Source organism: Mobula hypostoma, chromosome 12 (genome assembly GCF_963921235.1).
Source record: "Mobula hypostoma chromosome 12, sMobHyp1.1, whole genome shotgun sequence".
Lineage (NCBI taxonomy): Eukaryota > Metazoa > Chordata > Chondrichthyes > Myliobatiformes > Myliobatidae > Mobula > Mobula hypostoma.
In genome coordinates, this window is record NC_086108.1 from 70368701 (window position 1) to 70387695 (window position 18995).

At 43.0% G+C, this 18995-nt stretch overlaps 1 protein-coding gene across 1 annotated transcript in view; it reads left to right on the plus strand.

The window, feature by feature from the left end:
* Nucleotides 1-18995, plus strand: part of LOC134354899 (zinc finger FYVE domain-containing protein 9-like) — a 159351-nt gene that overhangs the window by 121009 nt on the left and 19347 nt on the right. Inside the window, exons 9-12 of the mRNA XM_063064353.1 lie at nt 7249-7404; nt 7682-7906; nt 7984-8066; nt 15466-15570. Of these exons, the coding sequence (XP_062920423.1) occupies nt 7249-7404; nt 7682-7906; nt 7984-8066; nt 15466-15570 (569 nt within the window). The remainder of the gene's footprint in view (nt 1-7248; nt 7405-7681; nt 7907-7983; nt 8067-15465; nt 15571-18995) is intronic.

The window sequence follows — 18995 nt, forward strand, 5'->3', positions numbered from 1 at the left end:
TACCAACTACTCTCTGAGTGAAAAAACCTTCCTCTAATATCTCCCTTGAACTTCCCAACCCTTACCTTAAAGCCACGTCCTCTTGTATTGAGCAGTGGTGCCCTGGGGAAGAGGCGCTGGCTACCCACTCTACCTATTCCTCTTAATATCTTGTATACCTCTATCATGTCTTCTCTCATCATCCTTCTCTCCAAAGAGTAAAGCCCTAGCTCCCTTAATCTCTGATCATAATCCATACTCTAAACCAGGCAGCATCCTGGTAAATCTCCTCTGTAGCCTTTCCAATGCTTCCACATCCTTCCTATAGTGAGGCGACCAGAACTGGACACAGTACTCCAAGTGTGGCCTAACCAGAGTTTTATAGAGCTGCATCATTACCTCGTGACTCTTAAACTCTGTCCCTCGACTTATGAAAGCTAACACCCCATAAGCCTTCTTAACTACCCTATCTACCTGTGAGGCAACTTACAGGCATCTGTGGACATGTACCCCCAGACCCCTCTGTTCCTCCACACTATCAAGTCTCCTGCCATTTACTTTGTACTCTGCCTTGGAGGTTGTCCTTCCAAAGTGTACCACCTCACACTTCTCCAGGTTGAACTCCATCTGCCACTTCTCAGCCCACTTCTGCATCCTATCAATGTCTCTCTGCAATCTTCGACAATCCTCTACACTATCTACAACACCACCAACCTTTGTGTTGTCTGCAAACTTGCCAACCCACCCTTCTACCCCCACATCCAGGTCGTTAATAAAAATCACGAAAAGTAGAGGTCCCAGAACCGATCCTTGTGGGACACCACTAGTCACAACCCTCCAATCCGAATGTACTCCCTCCACCACAACCCTCTGACTTCTGCAGGCAAGCTAATTCTGAATCCACCTGGCCAAACTTCCCTGGATCCCATGCCTTCTGACTTTCTGAATAAGTCTCCCGTGTGGAACCTTGTTAAATGCCTTATTAAAATCCATATAGATTACATCCACTGCACTACCCTCATCTATATACCTGGTCACCACCTCAAAGAAGTCTTTCAGGCTTGTTAGACACGATCTGCCCTTCACAAAGCCATGCTGACTGTCCCTGATCAGACCATGATTCTCTAAATGCCCATAGATCCTATCTCTAAGAATCTTTTCCAACAGCTTTCCCACCACAGATGTAAGGCTCACTGGTCTATAATAACCCGGACTATCCCTACTACTGTTTTTGAACAAGGGGACAACATTTGCCTCCCTCTAATCCTCTGGTACCATTCCCGTAGACAACAAGGATATAAGGATCCCAGCCAGAGGCTCAGCAATCTCTGCTCGTGGAGTAGCCTGGGGAATATTCCGTCAGGCCCCAGGGACTTATCCGTCCTAATGTATTTTAACAACTCCAACACCAAATCTCCCTTAATATCAGCATGCTCCAGAACATCAACCTCACTCATATTGTCCTCACCATCATCAAGTTCCCTCTCATTGGTGAATACCGAAGAGAAGTATTCATTGAGGACCTCGCTCACTTCCACAGCCTCCAGGCACATCTTCCCACCTTTATCTCTAATCAGTCCTACCTTCACCCTTGTCATCCTTTTGTTCTTCACATAATTGAAGAATGCCTTGGGGTTTTCCTTTACCAAGGCCTTCTCATGCCCCTTTCTTGATCTTCTCGGCCCCTCCTTAAGCTCCTTTCTTGCTACCCTATATTCCTCAATGGACCCATCTGATCCTTGCTTCCTAAACCTCATGTATGCTGCTATGCTGCCTTCTTCTACCTGACTAGATTTTCCACCTCACTTGTCACCCATGGTTCCTTCACCCTACCATTCTTTATCTTCCTCACTGGGACAAATTTATTCCTAACATCCTGCAAGAGATCTCTAAACATTGACCACATGTCCATAGTACATTTCCCTGCAAAAACATCGTCCCAATTCACGCCCGCAAGTTCTAGCCTTATAGCCTCATAATTTGCCCTTCCCCAATTAAAACTTTTCCTGTCCTCTCTGATTCTATCCTTTTCCATGATAATGCTAAAGGCCAGGGAGTGGTGGTCACTGTCCCCCAGATGCTTACCCACTGAGAGATCTTTGACCTGACCCGGTTCGTTACCTAATACTAGATCGAGTATGGCATTCCCCCAGTTGGCCTGTCAACATACTGTGGCAGGAATCCGTCCTGGACACACTTATCAAACTCTGCCCGGTCCAAACCCTTGGAACTAATCAGGTGCCAATCAATATTAGGGAAGTTAAAGTCACCCATGATAACAACCCTGTTATTTTTTTCACCTTTCCAAAATCTGCCTCCCAATCTGCTCCCAGCTGCTTCCAGGGGCCTTATAGAATACTCCCAATAGAGTAACTGCTCCCTTCCTGTACCTGATTTCCACCCATACTGACTCAAAAGAGGATCCTGCTACATTACCCACCCTTTCTGTTGCTGTAATGGTATCCCGGACCAGTAATGCCACCTCTCCTCCCCTTCCCCCCCCCCCCCTCTATCCCTTTTAAAGCACTGAAATCCAGGAATATTGAGAATCCATTCTTGCCCTGGTGCCAGCCAAGTCTCTGTAATGGCATCATAATTCCATGTATGTATCCAAGCTCTCAGTTCATCACCTTTGTTCCTGATGCTTCTTGCATTGAAGTACATGCACTTTAGCCCTTCCACCTTACTACCTTTACACCCTTTATTCTGCTTCTCTTTCCTCAAAGCCTCTCTCTATGTTAGATCTGGCTTTACTCCATGCACTTCTTTCACTGCTCTATCGCTCCGGGTCCCATCCCCCTTGCAAATTAGTTTAAACCCTCCCAAACCATGCTAGCAAACCTACCTGCAAGGATATTGCTCCCCCTCAAGTTCAGGTGCAACCCATCCAATCTGTACAGGTCCCACCTTCCCCAGAAGAGATCCCAATGATCCAAAAATCTAAAACCCTGCCCCCTACATCAACTCCTCAGCCACGCATTCAGCTGCCATCTCCTCCAATTCTTACCATCACTATCATGTAGCACTGGCAGCAATCCTGAGAATGCCACCCTTGAGGTCTTGTTCTTCAGCCTTCTGCTTAGTTCCCGAAACTTGCATTTCAGGACCTCATCCCACTTCTTGCCTATGTCGTTGGTGCCAACATGTATCACGACTTCTGGTTGCTTTCCCTCTCATACCAGGATGTCGTGCACCCGCTCAGAGACATCCCAGACCCTGGCACCCGTGAGGCAACAAACCATGCAGGTGTCCTTCTCACGTCCACAAAATCTCCTGTCTGCTCCCCTGACTATGGAGTCTCCAATGACGACAGCTGTCCTCTTCTCTATCCCACTCTTGTGCACCACAGGGTCAGACTCAGTGCCAGAGGTCCTGCCACCGTGGCTCACACCTGGTTGGTCGTCCCCACCAACAGTATCCAGGACGGTAAACTTATTATTCAAGGGAATGGCTACAGGGGTGCTCTGCACTACCTGTCTACTCACCTTTGCTTTTCCCCCTCTGACTGTCACCCAACGACCTGTTTCCGGCAGCCTAGGTGTAACTACCTCCCTGTAGCTCTCAGCTATGACTGCCTCATTTTCCCTTATGAGTCGAAGGTCATCCAGCTGCTGCTCCAGATTCCTTCCACGGTCTTCCAGATCGCCCAGCCGCATGCACTTCTGGCAGATGTGACTCTGTGGGAGAAGGGAGTTCCCCCAAGACTGCCACACCTGACATGAGAGGCACATCACCGTCTCAAGAGGCATTGTAAAGACTAACTGGGAACAAGCTCGTCCTCCAGCTCTTCTCGTTGAAGCGTCTTGAGTCAAAGCCTCAAAGCTCCACTCCTTCACTGGCCGCTTTCCACAGGCTGCTCCACTTGAGCTACCCCTCTATTTATTTGTTTGAGCTTTTCAAACTGCTTGGTCACCTGACCTCGATTGCCCAATCAGCTGCTTTCTGCTGAGTCTGCGTTCCTCATATTCTGAAAGTCCAAATATACAACATCCACTTCATCCCCTTTATTTATCCTATGTGTAATCTCAAAGAATTCCAACAGGTTTGTCAGGCAGGATTTTCCCTGAAGGAAAACATGCTGACTTTGTACGATCTTGTCCTGTGTCACCTAGTACTCCATCACCTCATCCTCAACATTGACTCCAGCATCTTCCCAACCACTGAGGTCAGGCTAACTGGTCTATAATTTCCATTCTGCAGTTTTCCTCCCTTCTTAAAGAATGGAGTAACATTTGCAATTTTCCAGTTCTCTGGTACCATGCCAGAGTCCAATAATTTTTTGAAAGATCATTTCTAATACCACCACATTCTCTAACGCCACCTGTTTAAGAACCTTAGGGTGCAGTTCATCTGGTCTGGGTGACTTATGTAACTTTAGGTCTTTTAGTTTTTTCAGCACCTTCTCTCTTGTAACAGTAACTGCACCCGCTTCTCTTCCTTCATACACTCAACATCAGGCATACTGCTAGTGTCTTTCACAGTGAAGGCTGATGCAAAATATTCATTTAGTTCATCAGCCATCTCCTTGTCCCATGTTGTTATTTCTCCTGCTTCATTTTCTAGCAGTCCTGTGTCCACTTTCGTTTCTCTTTTATTTTTAACGTACTTGAAAAAAATTTTATTATCCACCGATATTATTTGCAAGTTTGTTTTCATATTTAATCTTTTACCTTCTAATGATTTTTTTTTAGTTGCTGTCTGTAGGTTTTTAAAAACTTCCCAATCCTCTATGTTCCCACTAATTTTTGCTTTGTTGTATGTCCTTTCTTTTGCTTTTAAAATAGCTTTGACTTCCTTTGTCAGCCACAGTTGTACTATTTTACCATTTGAGTGTCCCTTCATTTTTGGAATACATATACAGGTGTCCCCCGCTTTTTGAACTTTCGCTTTACAAAACCTCACTGTTACGAAAGACCTACATTAGTACCCTGTTTTCGCTTTCAGAAGGTGTTTTCACTGTTGCGAAGAAAGGCAGCGCGAGATAAAAGGCAGCGCACGCCCCGAGCAGTCGTTAGCAAGATGAGTTCTAAGGTGCCTGAAAAGCCTGAAAGAGTAAGGGTGTTACACTTAGCATAAAACTAGACATAATTAAGCGTTTTGATCGTGGTGAACGAAGTAAGGACAAAGTGAGTTTGGCTTGTGGAAGCTGATGAAGACGATGTTGAAGAGGTTTTGGCATCCCATGACCAAGTACTGATAGATGAAGGGCTGATGCTATTGGAAGAGGAAAGGATAACAATCCAAACGGAATGCAGAAAGTGAAGCAACTGCGTGAGATTTTCGCTGCAATGATAAAGTACGACTTTAATTTTGAAAGGGTACGTAGGGGATATTTGCAGGATGGTTTGAGTGCTTACAAACAACTGTATGATAGAAAAATGCACGAGGCTCAGCAGTCAAGCAAGCCTTCCTCGTCAGCCACAGCAGACGACGAACCTCGACCTTCGGCATCGAGGCGGGCAGTCATAGGAGAAGATGAGCTGCCTGCCCTGATCGACAATGAGATGACACCCCCCGTGTCCCACCACCCCAACACCCAGGCCCCGGACAGATACTGTACCGATTCATGAAGAACGCAGCGGTAGCCGGGAGGCACCCAGCACATCTTTAAGAAAAAAGCCGAAATAAACATGCTAATTAATTACGTGCTAGGCGGCACCTAATTAATTAGCATGTTTATTTTGGCTTTTTTCTTAAAGATGTGCTGGATGCCTCCCGGCTACCGCTGCATTCTTCGCAGCAATGTATCGGGTCGGCGGCCCGGAGGGTGGGGGCCACTGCACCACCCAGCCTGCGACGACTCAGTCTAACACACCATCATCAGTGTGCTCGGCGCTGTTTTCCTAATTCCGGTAAGTGATACTACACTGTACATACATTATTTCTACCTTATAGGCTGTGTATTTTTACGTGTTATTTGGTAGATTTGGCAGCTTCATAGTTAAAGGTTACCAGAGAGCGCGTTTATGCCAACAGCGCTTGCGTGAGATTTTCGTTATGGAGATCTGTGCAGGCAATCGTTGTAGAGAAGTATTTCTACTTTATATAGGCTGCGTATTTGTCATATCATTCCTGCTTTTACTATATGTTATTGTTATTTTAGGTTTTATGTGTTATTTGGCATGATTTAGTAGGTTATTTTTGGGTCTGCGAACGCTCACAATATTTTCCCATATAAATAAATGGTAATTGCTTCTTCGCTTTACGACATTTCGGCTTATGAACCGTTTCATAGGAACGCTGTACCTTCGGATGGCAGGGGAAACCTGTATCCTGCACCTTCCTCATTTTTCCCAGAAACATCCCTCCAGCAGCTCCTTGCAATTTACTTTGGCCAACTCCTTTCTCATCCCATTGTAATTTCCCTTACTCCACTGAAATACTGCTGCATCAGACTTTACTTACTCCCTATCAAATTTCAACTAGCCATTTAAATCTGTAAGTCCCCAAAATTCACAGTGTACTGTTCATAAATATGAAATTCAGGTCAAAATGTGTTGAATTTCCTGAAGGTGTAGCATTCTCCTGAGGTCCAGAAAATATTGCTTATAATTGCCTTTGCCTTATGTGCTGTTGTATCTAATCATAATGTGAAAGGTTACGTCATTATCTTGGAGATTAGAAGCTTGGTGTGAGACAGCCTTTAATTTTCCATTTGTAAGCCAGAATTTTGGTTCCTGTTTTGAAAATATTGTCAATATTTGTGATTTTGTAGTAGTGGAATGTTAAGCAGGATTTGTACTCTTTTAAATATGAAAATTAACTGTCTTTTTATAAAGTGTGTAGTAGAGAACTCTTGTTGAAGCTAGTGAAATTACAAAACATGATCGATTGAATGTGCAGGCTAGTATTATAGAGGTGAGGATTAGGAGAGCTCTATCCTTTGCCCAGAAGGACAAGAGCTGAGAGCAGAGCTGGAAGATAGAGAGTAGAGGAGGTGTGGTCAAAAGCTTGAAACTACAATAGAAGAAGGAGGAAGACATTTCAGAGGTGCTTGTATGGGAAGTCTTATCATTAGAACAAGCACAATGGAGATGAAATAGAAGGAGTTTGATATTTTCAGTTTTGGATAATTATTAGGGTAACCTTAATACTTGTGGAGAAAATAATTTAATCCCTGAAGAAACCCCATGGTTTCCAAACTAGCAACTGAAAAAAAAAGCCCATTTTTTTTTAATAGTCTGGAATTGCAGGAATTATTGTCAGTGACAGCTTAATATGGGTTTAATTCAAAATTGATGTATCTGACAATCATAACTTTTTTCTCAGATGTAAACAGGAAATGTTGGTCCTTCACTACTAAGGGAATGCATGCTGTGGGGCAGGCAGAGATAGTCATCCTCTTGCAGTGTTTACCTGATGAGAAATCTATCCCAAAGGACATCTTCAATCACTGCATACAGCTTTATCAAGATGCTCTGGCAGGTATAATTAAATGATAAAGGCATGTTCTAATCATTGGGATGATACTATTAAAATATTTTTTAATGTCAACTTAGAATATCTGAGATCGTGATCATTACAGTAGACCATTTAGCAGGGCAGTAATCTAACTTATTTAGTGTCTTTGTGTTAAATTATACAGAATACATAAAACTGAGCTTTAAACACTTTATTTTGTATTTGCACAGTTAGAAACCCAGCTGCCTCTTTCTGACAACTAATTTCATTTTGCAACTTAACATTATTCTTCTGTCTATAGGTAATGTTGTTGGAGAATTGGGCCACTCCTTCTTTACCCAGAGTTTTCTTGGCAGTAGGGAACATGGTGGATTTCTGTATGTCACAGCTACTTTTCAGTCGTTACAGGATTTGGTGCTACCCAGTCCACCTTACCTGTTTGGCATTTTAATTCAAAAATGGGAAACTCCTTGGGCTAAAGTTTTCCCAATTCGTCTCATGCTACGTCTTGGAGCAGAATATAGATGTGAGTAACTACAGCTATATTATTCAATTTGGGGAAAGAGTAAAGTGACGACTTCTGACTAATACATTCTTTTGCAGTTTATCCATGTCCATTGTTCAGTGTGCGTTTCCGTAAACCTCTGTTTGGAGAGACAGGGCATACTATTATGAACCTACTTGCGGTAAGTTGTTCACATTTTCTAAGGTAAGACAATTGTTATGCCTTGGCGATCATGATGTACAAATTGTAGAAATAATTTGCGACGGTAGCAAAATTATTACCATGAACATAGAATGTTTAGCAGTTTGAATGTTTATAAAGTTAAGACTTTACTGATCTGTGATCATGTGGATAAATTCTCTAACTTGTTTCTTCTGTGAGAACCAGTTATTTATTTGGGATCATATGCTGATATTCAGTGCCTTGGAAAAAGTATGCAACCTCCAACCCTTTGCTCACGTAAATGAGTGATTTTGGGATCAATTGATCAACGAGGGATTTTGATCAATTTAACTGAAATTTGTTATTTATGAGTCACATGCTCCTTTCACAGTGGAGCCCAAAAAACAGGAAAAATTGCAAAGCATGAAAAACTAAAAATTCGAAAACTGAAATATCAGTAGTTGTCTCTATGTTAGCTTTGCACAATGTGATGGACCAAGATTTGCCCTTTCCTCCTTGCAAAGTTGTTCAAGCTGTGTCATGTTAGTTGGGGAGCAGTGGTGGACAACACTCTTGAGGTCTTACCAGAGGTGTTTGATCAGGTTAAGGGCAGTAGTCTGATCAACTCAAGGACATCAGTTTTCTTCATTTGAAGCCTCTCCATGGTTGCTCTGGCAGTGTGCTTTTGGTCATTGTCCTGCTGGAAGATTGAATTGAATTGACTTTATTTTTTTTACATCCTTCACATACATGAGTAAAAATCTATAAGTTACGTCTCTCTGAATGTGCAAATTATAGTAATTTGTAATAAATAGTATGTACAGTAAAATGTACAACAGAACAGTCAATATAGTATAGAAATACAATTGTGTCAGCGTGAATTAATCAGTCTGATGGGCTGGTGGAAGAAGCTGCCCTGGAGCTTATTGGTCCGGCTTTAATGCTGTGGTACCATTTCCCAGATGGTAGGCGCTGGAACAGTTTCAGTTGGGGTGATTCAATTCCCTAATGATCCTTCGGGCCCTTTTTACACACCTGTCTCTGTAAATGTCCTGAATAGTGGGAAGTTCACATCTACGGATGCGCTGGGCTGTCCATACCACTTTCTGCAGAATCCTACAGTTCCCATACCAGGCAGTGATACAGCCAGCCAGGATGCTCTCAATTGTGCCCCTGTAGAAAGCCCTTAGGATTTGGGGACTCTGCCAAACTTCTTCAACCGTCTGAGGTGAAAGAGGCACTGTTATGCTTTTTTCACCACACAGCTGGTATGTATAGACCAATTGAGGTCCCTGGTGATGTGTATACAGAGGAACTTAAAGCTGTTCACCCTCTCAACCCCAGATCCATTGATATCAATGGGGGTGTTCTTCCTGTATTCCACAACCAGCTCTTTTGTTTTTGTGACATTGAGGGAGAGGTTGTTTTCTTGACACCACGATGTCAGAGTGATGGTTTCTTCTATGTCGGCTGCCTTGTTATTATTTGAGATAAGGCCAATCAATGTAGTATCATCTGCAAATTTAATTAGCAGATTGGAGCTGTGGGTGGTGACACAATCAGGGTGTACAGAGGGTAAAGGAGGGGGCTTAGGACATAGCCCTGGGGGCTCCTGTGGTAAGGGTCTGAGGGGCAGAAGTGAAGGAGCTCACACTTACCGGCAATTTGACAGGAAGTGCAGGATCCAGCTGAACAAGGCAGGGTGAAGGCTGAGGTCTCTTGTCAAGTCTGGAGGGAATTATAGTGGTGAATGCTGAACTGTAGTCCAAGAACAGTATTCTTACATAAGCATCCCTCCTCTCCAGGTCTGTAAGGATGGTGTGTAGAGCTGTGGCTATTGTGTCATCTGTTGATCAGTAGGCGAATTGTAGGGTGCCTAGTGTGGGCGGTAGCATGCTGCAGATGTAGTCCTTGACGAGCCTCTCAAAGCCTTTGCTTATTTTTGAGGTGAGTGTGACAGGACGCTAGTCGTTCAGACATGTTACCTTGGTCTCTTTAGGGACAATGGTGAATGTTTTGAAGCAGGAGGGCATTCTATACTGGGAGAAGGAGAGATTTAAAAATGTCTGCAAACACACCTGCCAGTTATGCCGCGCACATTCTGATTACCCGCCCTGGGATGCCATCAAGTCCTGCAGCCTTGCGGCTGTGGCTGTCCACTTGTTGGAAACATCTGAGTACTTAAGCCTCAAAGATGATCAGGGTTCAGGTGGCATTGGCGGCTCTCTTCAGGGACTCTGTTCGCAACTTCGAACCGAGTGTACGAAAGACTTAGCTCATCTGGGAGAGAGGCAACTTTAGCTTTGAAGTCTGCAATGGCGTGTAGACCTTGCCATAAGCTGTGTGTGTTGTTGGTGGAAAGTTGTGTCTGGATCTTGTCCCTGTATTGTTTCCTTCCCAGTTTAAGCTTCATAGTAGAGGGTAGTAGGTTTTTATCTCTGTATTTAGCAGCATTCATCTTCGCATCAACCCTGACCAGATTTCCAGTCCCTGCTACTGAAAATCATCCCCTTTACCTCTACTATACTTTACAATAGGGATGGTGTTACCTGGCTGATGCGCTGTATTAGTTTTATGGCATGTGAACTTCTTAGTGTTGAGGTCGAAAGGTGTACTTTGAACTCATCTGACCACAAGACCTTCTTCCTCATGTTTACAGTATCTTCCAAGTGACACTTTGCAAAGTCTTTACGGACGAGGATAGGATATGCTTCTTTTTTATTTAATTTCTTCCATAAATACCCTTTTTGTGCAAGGCCTTAGAAATTGTGGAGCCACTTCATCTCCAGTTGCAGCCACTGACCTGCTGCTCACTCAGTGACTGTTGACATCACAACAGCCTCTCTTGCAAGTGCCATTCTTCTCCGGCAACTAAGTTTAGAGGGGCAGCCTGACCTAGGTAATGTGGCTGTGGTTTCGTATTTCCACTTTTTCACAATGAGTTCTGGAGGTATGTTCAGTGCCTTTGAGATGATCTTGTACCCTTCCCCAGATTTGTGCTTCTATTATTTTCCTGACTTGACTTGAATGCTCTTCGTCTTTCTTTTGGTGTGGTCTATTGAAAATCTCCCATAATGTTGGACCTTACGGAAAGGGGGTATGTGCAGTATTCTTAGCAATTCATTGAAAACAGGTGATTGTCCAGTTTTCTACATCAATAAATTGGATAAGTTGTTAAAGTAATATATTGCTACTGAGGAAAGTTAGCGTAGTAATTACAAAGGGGATGAGTACTTTGTTAGCATTACTATTTTGGTTTATACTTTTTCGTAAATTGTTGGCTGATTTTGGAATTTTTCTTTTGATTTGACATGATGCACAATGTTTTGTGGATTAGCTCAAAAATCCTACTTCAATGTATTTTAAATTTAGAAAATGAGCCAGTGAAATGTGAAAATTGTTGTGGGAGCTGAATACTTTTTCAAAGCACTGTGTAACATTCAAATGTCATTTGGCGATCTAAAAGAAATCTGTTCAAATCAGGATGTTACAATAAATCACAGTTAAGGAAGTTTACCAAATGACTGGTGTGTACCAAATGTACCAAATGCTTGTAAATACTGGAGACCTCATGTTGGATGTAGTCAGTTGGTTTGGAAGGGCGTTTGGTCAATACAGCAGATGGTGAGGAGTATTATAGAAAACAATTTTCCCGCCAGAGCTCAATGACATGCACATCTAAGGGTGTTAATTTTCTGACAATGCACGAAACAGGAGCAGGCTAGTTGGCCCTTCAAGTCTGCTCCAGCATTCAATAAGGTCATGGCTAATCCAGTCTTGGTTCTCAATGGTATTCTTCCATTCTCTTTACCTCCCCTGTGGTTCAAATATCTATCACTGTCTAACAAGATTATAAACATTAAATATATTTTGAGATATGGGTAAACCAATACTGTGTCTGTGCATACTTGAAATGGGTTTAATTCTTCCAGAGAAAATTCAATCTCTTTGCATGTTTTTAAAAATGATTTAGATTACCTTTTGCATTTTTGCTCCAGAAAGGCAATAATGTTTTCAATAGGCTAAATGCTAATAAAGGCTTCTTAAGAATTGTGACATATGTTCTTCAGAATCATTTTTGATTCTCTGTTTTTCATCAATTGAGTTTTTTGAGAAGGAATTAAAGAGATTGAGGGCATTCTTACGGATATTGTCTACATGGCCTTCAGTAAGGGATTTAAGAAGATCCTTTATGGTAGCCTAAAGATGAATATGCTTGGGATCCATTGTTGCTTTGTAGTTTGAATTTGGAATTAGCTTACCCATAGGGGACAGGGCAGTGATTCACAATAGATGTATGTGTGTAGATTGGTTGAAACAGGACTGGGAAGGGGGGAGAAATCAGAATAAGGTGGGGGAGGGGAGGAAGAAGTACAAGCTGGTAGGTGATATGTGAAACTGGGAGAAGAGAAGGGGGTGAAGTAAAGAGCTGGAAAGGTGATTTGTGAAAGAGATAAAGGGTTGAAAAAGGGAGAACTTGATAGGAGAGGACAGAAGACCATGGAAGAAAGGGAAGGGGGAGGAGCTCCAGAGGGAGGTGATGGGCAGATAAGAAGAAAAGGTGTGAGAAAGATGTAAGAATGGGTAATGGTAAAAGGAGGGGGGCAATTGCCAGAAGTATGAGAAATTGATATTCATGCCATCAGATTGGAGGCTTCCCAGGTGGAATATAAGGTGTTGCGCCTCCAACCTGAGCGCGGCCTCATCGTGGCAGTAGAGGAAGCCATGAATTGACATGTCGGAATGGGAAATAAAATTGAAATGGGTGGCCACTGGGAAATCCCGTTTTTGTGGAGGATGGAGCAAGGGTGCTTGACGAAGCAGTCTCCCAGTGTACATCAAGTCTCACCAACGTACAGGAGGCCACACCGGGAGCATACCGAGGTCATTACCCACGCGTCATCCATGTCAGCGTGGGAAGGAGATCAACTCCTCAAGCTTGCAAATGACAGCGGGCTGAAAAGTATGTTTGACATAACATCTCTGCCGACATTCTGGATCAAAGTCAAGGCTAAATATCCTGAGATAACCGCAAAAGCACTGAAGATGTTGCTTCCATTTCCAACATATCTCTGCAATGAATGCAACGAAAACTAAATCGCGGAATAGACTGGACATAAGGAACCCCCTTCGAGTATCGCTGTCTCCCATCACCCCTCGATGGCACCATCTTGTTGCAGGGAAACAAGCCCAGGGCTCCCACTGATTCAGCGATATTGGTCTGTTGCAATGATTTTATATGTTCATATGGGGAAAATATGTGCTGTGTGTTTAATATCCAAACGTCAATTAAAATATTATGATGCTGTTGACTTATAAGTGACTTATATAACCATATAACAATTACAGCACAGAAACAGGCCATCTCGGCCCTCCTAGTCCGTGCCGAACGCTACTCTCACCTAGTCCCACCGACCTGCACTCAAGCCCATAACCCTCCATTCCTTTCCTGTCCATATACCTATCCAATTTTTCTTTAAATGATGATATCAAATCTGCCTCTACCACTTCTACTGGAAGTTCGTTCAACACTTACTTCAAGCTCCCCTGTCCTCCCCTGATAGTTGACTTATCATTATATTCATGCGAGGAAAATGTGTGCTGTGTGTTTAATATTAAAGTTGTTAGATAAACCCTTTTAGAAACGAAATTGAGTGTATTAGCCACTTATCACCAATATTCCGGAAGTGATTAACACCCCCCCCGAACAGAATCGCCAGAAACGATTTATAGAAAAAATCGGCACGTACATGCATACACACACAGGTGCCCGCACAAGGCTTCATGGTCATTGTAGTCTTTCTCGAGGTAAACACAACATACTTGTCTGCTACTCTTGTCCATTCGCAACCCTACCCCCCGCCGGTCGGCCGGTCCGCAAGAATATTGTCAATATTAAACCAGTCCGGCGTGCAAAAAAAGGTTGGGGACCCCTGTTCTAGGAGAGATTAAAGTAGTTTCTGAAATTTTGGCCGTAATTTTTTATTTGCATTTTAAGTTCATTAGTACAGGTTTCCCCCGCCATCCGATGGTAGAGCATTCCTGTGAAACGGTTCGTAAGCCGGAATGTCGTAAAGTGAGGAAGCAATTACCATTTATTTATATGGGAAAAATTTGTGAGCGTTCGCAGACCCCAAAAATAACCTACCAAATCATGCCAAATAACACATAAAACCTAAAATAACAGTAACATATAGTAAAAGCAGGAATGATATGGTAAATACACAGCCTATATAAAGTAGAAATTCTATTCTGCAATCATTGCTGCACTGTACACTGTAGCAAAAATCTCACGCAAGCGCTCTCGGCAGAAACACTCAGCGCAAGCACTCTCGGCAGAAACACTCGCTCCAGTAACCTTTAAGCTATGAAGCTGCCAAATCATACCAAATAACACATAAAAATACACAGCCTATATAAAGTAGAAGTAATGTATGTACAGTGTAATATCACTTACTGGAATCGGGAAGATAGCGAGCACACTGATGATGGTGTGTTAGGCTGAGTCATCGGAGGTTGGGGTGGTGGGGCACTGGGGTGTCATCTCCTCATCGTCTGTTTCCATCAGGGCAGGCAGGTCATCTTCTTCTATGTCTGCCTGCCTCGATGCCGAAGGTTGAGGTTCGTCGTCTGCTGTGGCTGATGTGGAAGGCTTGAAAAACGACGGTATGCTTGACTGCTTAGCCTTGCGCATTTTTCTATCATACAGTTCTTTGTAAGCACTCAAACCATCCTGCAAATATGCCGTAAACCTACGTACCCTTTCAAAATTAAAGTCATGCTTTTCTGCAATCTTTGTTGTCAATTGCAGCGAAAATCTCACACAGTTGCTTCACGTTTAGTTCCTGGACGACTTCACTTTCGGTCCGTTCGCTGCTACATTCGGTTTCGATTGTTATCCTTTCCTCTTCCAATTACATCAGCTCTTCATCTATCAGTTCTTGGTCATGGGATGCCAAAACCTCTTCAACATCATCTTCGTCAGCTTCCACAAGCCAAACTCACTTTGTCCTTACTTTGTTCATCACGATGGAAATGCTTAATTATGTCTAGTTTTATGCTAAGTGTAACAATTATGAGCTCTTTTAGGCTTTTCCGATACCTTAGAACTCACCTTGCTAACGGATGCTCAAAATAAATCGACATAAAGCACAGATACTCACAGGCACGTGTTTAAGCAATGCCGGCTAGAATGCAGTTCTGGGGGAGGAGCTTGGCCGCTTGGAGAACGCGCTGCCTTTTTCCCTAAGAGTGAAAATACCTTCTGTTAGCGAAAACAGGTTACTAATGTAGGTCTTTCATAACAGTGAGGTTTCGTAAAGCGAACGTTCGAAAAGTGGGGGACACCTGTAGTACCAACTGTAATCAAATTTTAAAATTCTGTTAATATATGAAACTTATGTCTTTGTTTCATTTAGGATTTCAGGAATTACCAATACAAGTTACCTGTAGTACAAGGACTTGTGGTTGACATGGAAGTGAGGAAGACATGCATCAATGTTCCTAGCAACAGATACAATGAGGTATGCCAAATGTTTTCATGTATTCATATGAATTGGCAAGTCCTATGCTAAATCCACACCTGGGGTTGAAGCCTTGTACTTTTTTCTCCTATTCATGTGGTCAAAGCTTATGCCAAGTAAATGCTTTCATGGGTTTACTCAATACGGACCACAAAAATTACCCTATTATATTCAGCATTTTACAAATATAAGTTGATTCACAAAATTTCAGTGCTGTTTTGGATAGGGATTGGAAATGTTGTGAAGGCCCTTTCAAGAAGCAGCACCACAAAATGCTGGAGGAGCTCAGCAGATCAAGTAGCACCTATGGAGGGAAATAAACAGTGGATGTTTTGGGCCGAGGCCCTTCATCAAGGCTGGAAAGGAAATCATACTGAGAAGATGGGGGCAGAGGAAGGGGTACAAGCTGGCAGGTTTTAGGTGAGACCAGACGAGGGGGAAGGTAGGTGGGTGGGGCAGGGAGCATAATGTAAAAAGCAGGAAGGTGATGGTGGCATGAACATTAATATTTCTAACATCTGGTATCCATTACTCTATTTTCTGCAGTATACATCCCCCACCCCTTTTTGTTTTACCCTTTTCTGGTGGCCCTCTCACTTAAAGACAAGTTCAAGTTTATTGTCATTCAATAATACATATTGTATACATATATACCACCAAATGAAACAACGTTCCTCCAGACTAAGGTGCACAATACAGTACATATAATCACACACAATACAAAGTAATATTACCATAAATAAATGAACAATTAATAAAATATATTCCATAGATTGGCATTTATCACAAGGTGTATTTATGACACTAGTCTGAAAGTAAACAGTATAATACTACTGGTGCTTCCTAAGTGATGAGACCTGGTGGTGGAGGGCCTGGGGAAAGAAGCTGATCCCATCCTAACAGGCTTTTGTCCTAATGCTATGGTACTTCCTGCCTAATGGTAGGAGATCAAAGAGATTGTGGAACAGATGGGAGGAATCCTTGACAATGCCATGCATACACAGTGCTCCTGATAAATATCTCAGTAGGTGGAAGGGAGACTCTGAAGTTCCTCTCAGCAGTCCTTGCAATTCTTTGTAGGGTCTTGTACTCGAATGTCTTGCAATTCCCATACCAGACGTTGGTGTGACTAGTCAGGATACACTCAATGATGCTTCTGTAAAAATTGGTTAGAATTGGGGAGGGTGTGGGGAGAGAAAGAGCCTTGCTTGCCTAAATATCCTCAGGAAGTGAAGAGGCTGCTGTGCTTATGTGAATAAAGATGCGTTGATGTACCTGGTGAGATAGTCTATTATGATGCACTCCCAGAAACTTGGTGCTCCTAAATCTCTCCACAGAGGAGTCATTTATCTGCAGTGAGGAATGGTCAGCCTGCACCTTCCTAAAGCCACTCTGCATCCTCTCTGTATGTCTCTTCTCTCCTCTGCCCTCATGACCTGTCCATCACCTCCATCTGATTCCCTACCTTCTTTCCTTTATTCCAGTACCCTCTTGTCAAATTCCTTCTTCAGCCCTTTATCTCTTCCACCTATCACCTTCCAGCTTCTCACATCATGTCCCCTTCCCCACCCACCTATCTTCCCCATCACCTGGTCTCATCATTTCACCTGCCAGCTTAAACTCCTTTCCCTTCCCACCCCCTGTTTATTCTAGCTTCTACCCCCTTGCTTTTCAGTCCTGATGAAGGGCTTCAGCCCAAAACTTTGACTGTTTATTTCCCTCCCTAGATGCTGCTTGACCTGCTGAGTTCTTCCAGCATTTTGTGTGTGTTGCTCAAGTTTTCCAACATCTGCAGAATTTCTTGTCTCTTTTACCCTGCCTTACGTAGCTAGATCATGGACTTCCTGTCAGACTGCTAGCAGGAGGTAAGAGTGGGCTCCCTCACCTCTGCCCCTCTGACCCTCAACACAGGTACCCCTCAGGGCTGTGTACTAAGCCCCCTCCTTTACTCTCTGTATACCCATGACTCTATCGCCATCCCCAGCTCTACTCTGCAAATTAAATTAGATGATGACGCTACCCTGATTGGCCTAATCTCAAATAATAATGAGGCAGCCTACAGAGAAGAAGTCATCACCCTGACATAGTGGTGTCAAGAAAACAACCTCTCCCTCAGTGTCGCAAAAGCAAAGGAGCTGGTTGTGGACTATAGGAGTAATGGAGACAGGCTAACCCCTATTAACATCTATGGATCTGGGGTTGAGAGGGTGAACAGCTTTAAGTTCCTTAGTATAAACATCACCAAGGATCTCACGTGGTTTGTACATACCAGCTGTGTGGTGAAAAAGGCACCTCTTCCACCTCAGACAGTTGAAGAAGTTTGGTATGGGACTCCAAATCCTACGAACCTTCTATAGGGGCACAATTGAGAGCATCCTGATTGGCTATATCACTCAAAAATTGCTGGTGAACACAGCAGACCAGGCAGCATCTGTAGGAAGAGGTACAGTCGATGTTTCAGGCCGAGACCTTCGTCCTGACGAAGGGTCTTGGCCGGAAACGTTGACTGTGCTTCTTCATATAGATGCTGCCTGGCCTGCTGTGTTCACCAGCATTTTGTGTGTGTTGCTTGAATTTCCAGCATCTGCAGATTTCCTTGTGTTGGCTATATCACTGCCTAGTTTGGGAACTGTACTTCCCTCAATCGCAGGACTCTGCAGAGTGTGGTGTGGACAGCCCAGCGCATCTGTAGATGTGAACTTCCCACTATTCAGGACATTTACAAAGACAGGTGTGTAAAAAGGGCCTGAAGGATCATTGGAGACTCAAGTCACCCCAAGCACAAACTCTTCCAGCTGCTACCATCTGGGAAACAGTACCGCAGCATAAAAGCCAGGACCAACAGGATCCAGGACAGCTTCTTCCGCCAGGCCATCAAACTGCTTAATTCATGTTGACGCAACAGTATTTCTATGTTATATTGTTGTACATAATATTTATTATAAATTCCTATAATTGCACATTACACGTTTCGAAGGAGACATAACATAAAGATTTTTATTCATGTATATGAAAAATGTAAGTAATAAAGTCAATTCAATTCAAGAGGCAGCTTTGTTGTGAGGAAACCAGATTTCATTGGAAAGTTTCAGGTACTATCATTCATTCTTTGTGAGGGAAGAAGAAAAAAGACCCAGTAAATTAGCAAATCCATAACCAAGCTAGATGAGATATGATTCAAGAATTAACAAAAGCATTGGGGATTTGCATAAAAATAAAATAATAGAATAAAAATAAATGCTGGAAATAGTCAATGGATGGGGATGGAAAGGTTAGAGGAATCATTAAAGTTGATCACTTTAAACTTAAAAAATTATCTCTGGTGTTTATCTCTCCTTAGATGCTGCCTGACTGGCTGAGAATTTCTAACACTTATATTTCATATTGTCAGCATCTTAATTATTTTTAGCTTAATAAAACAAGGA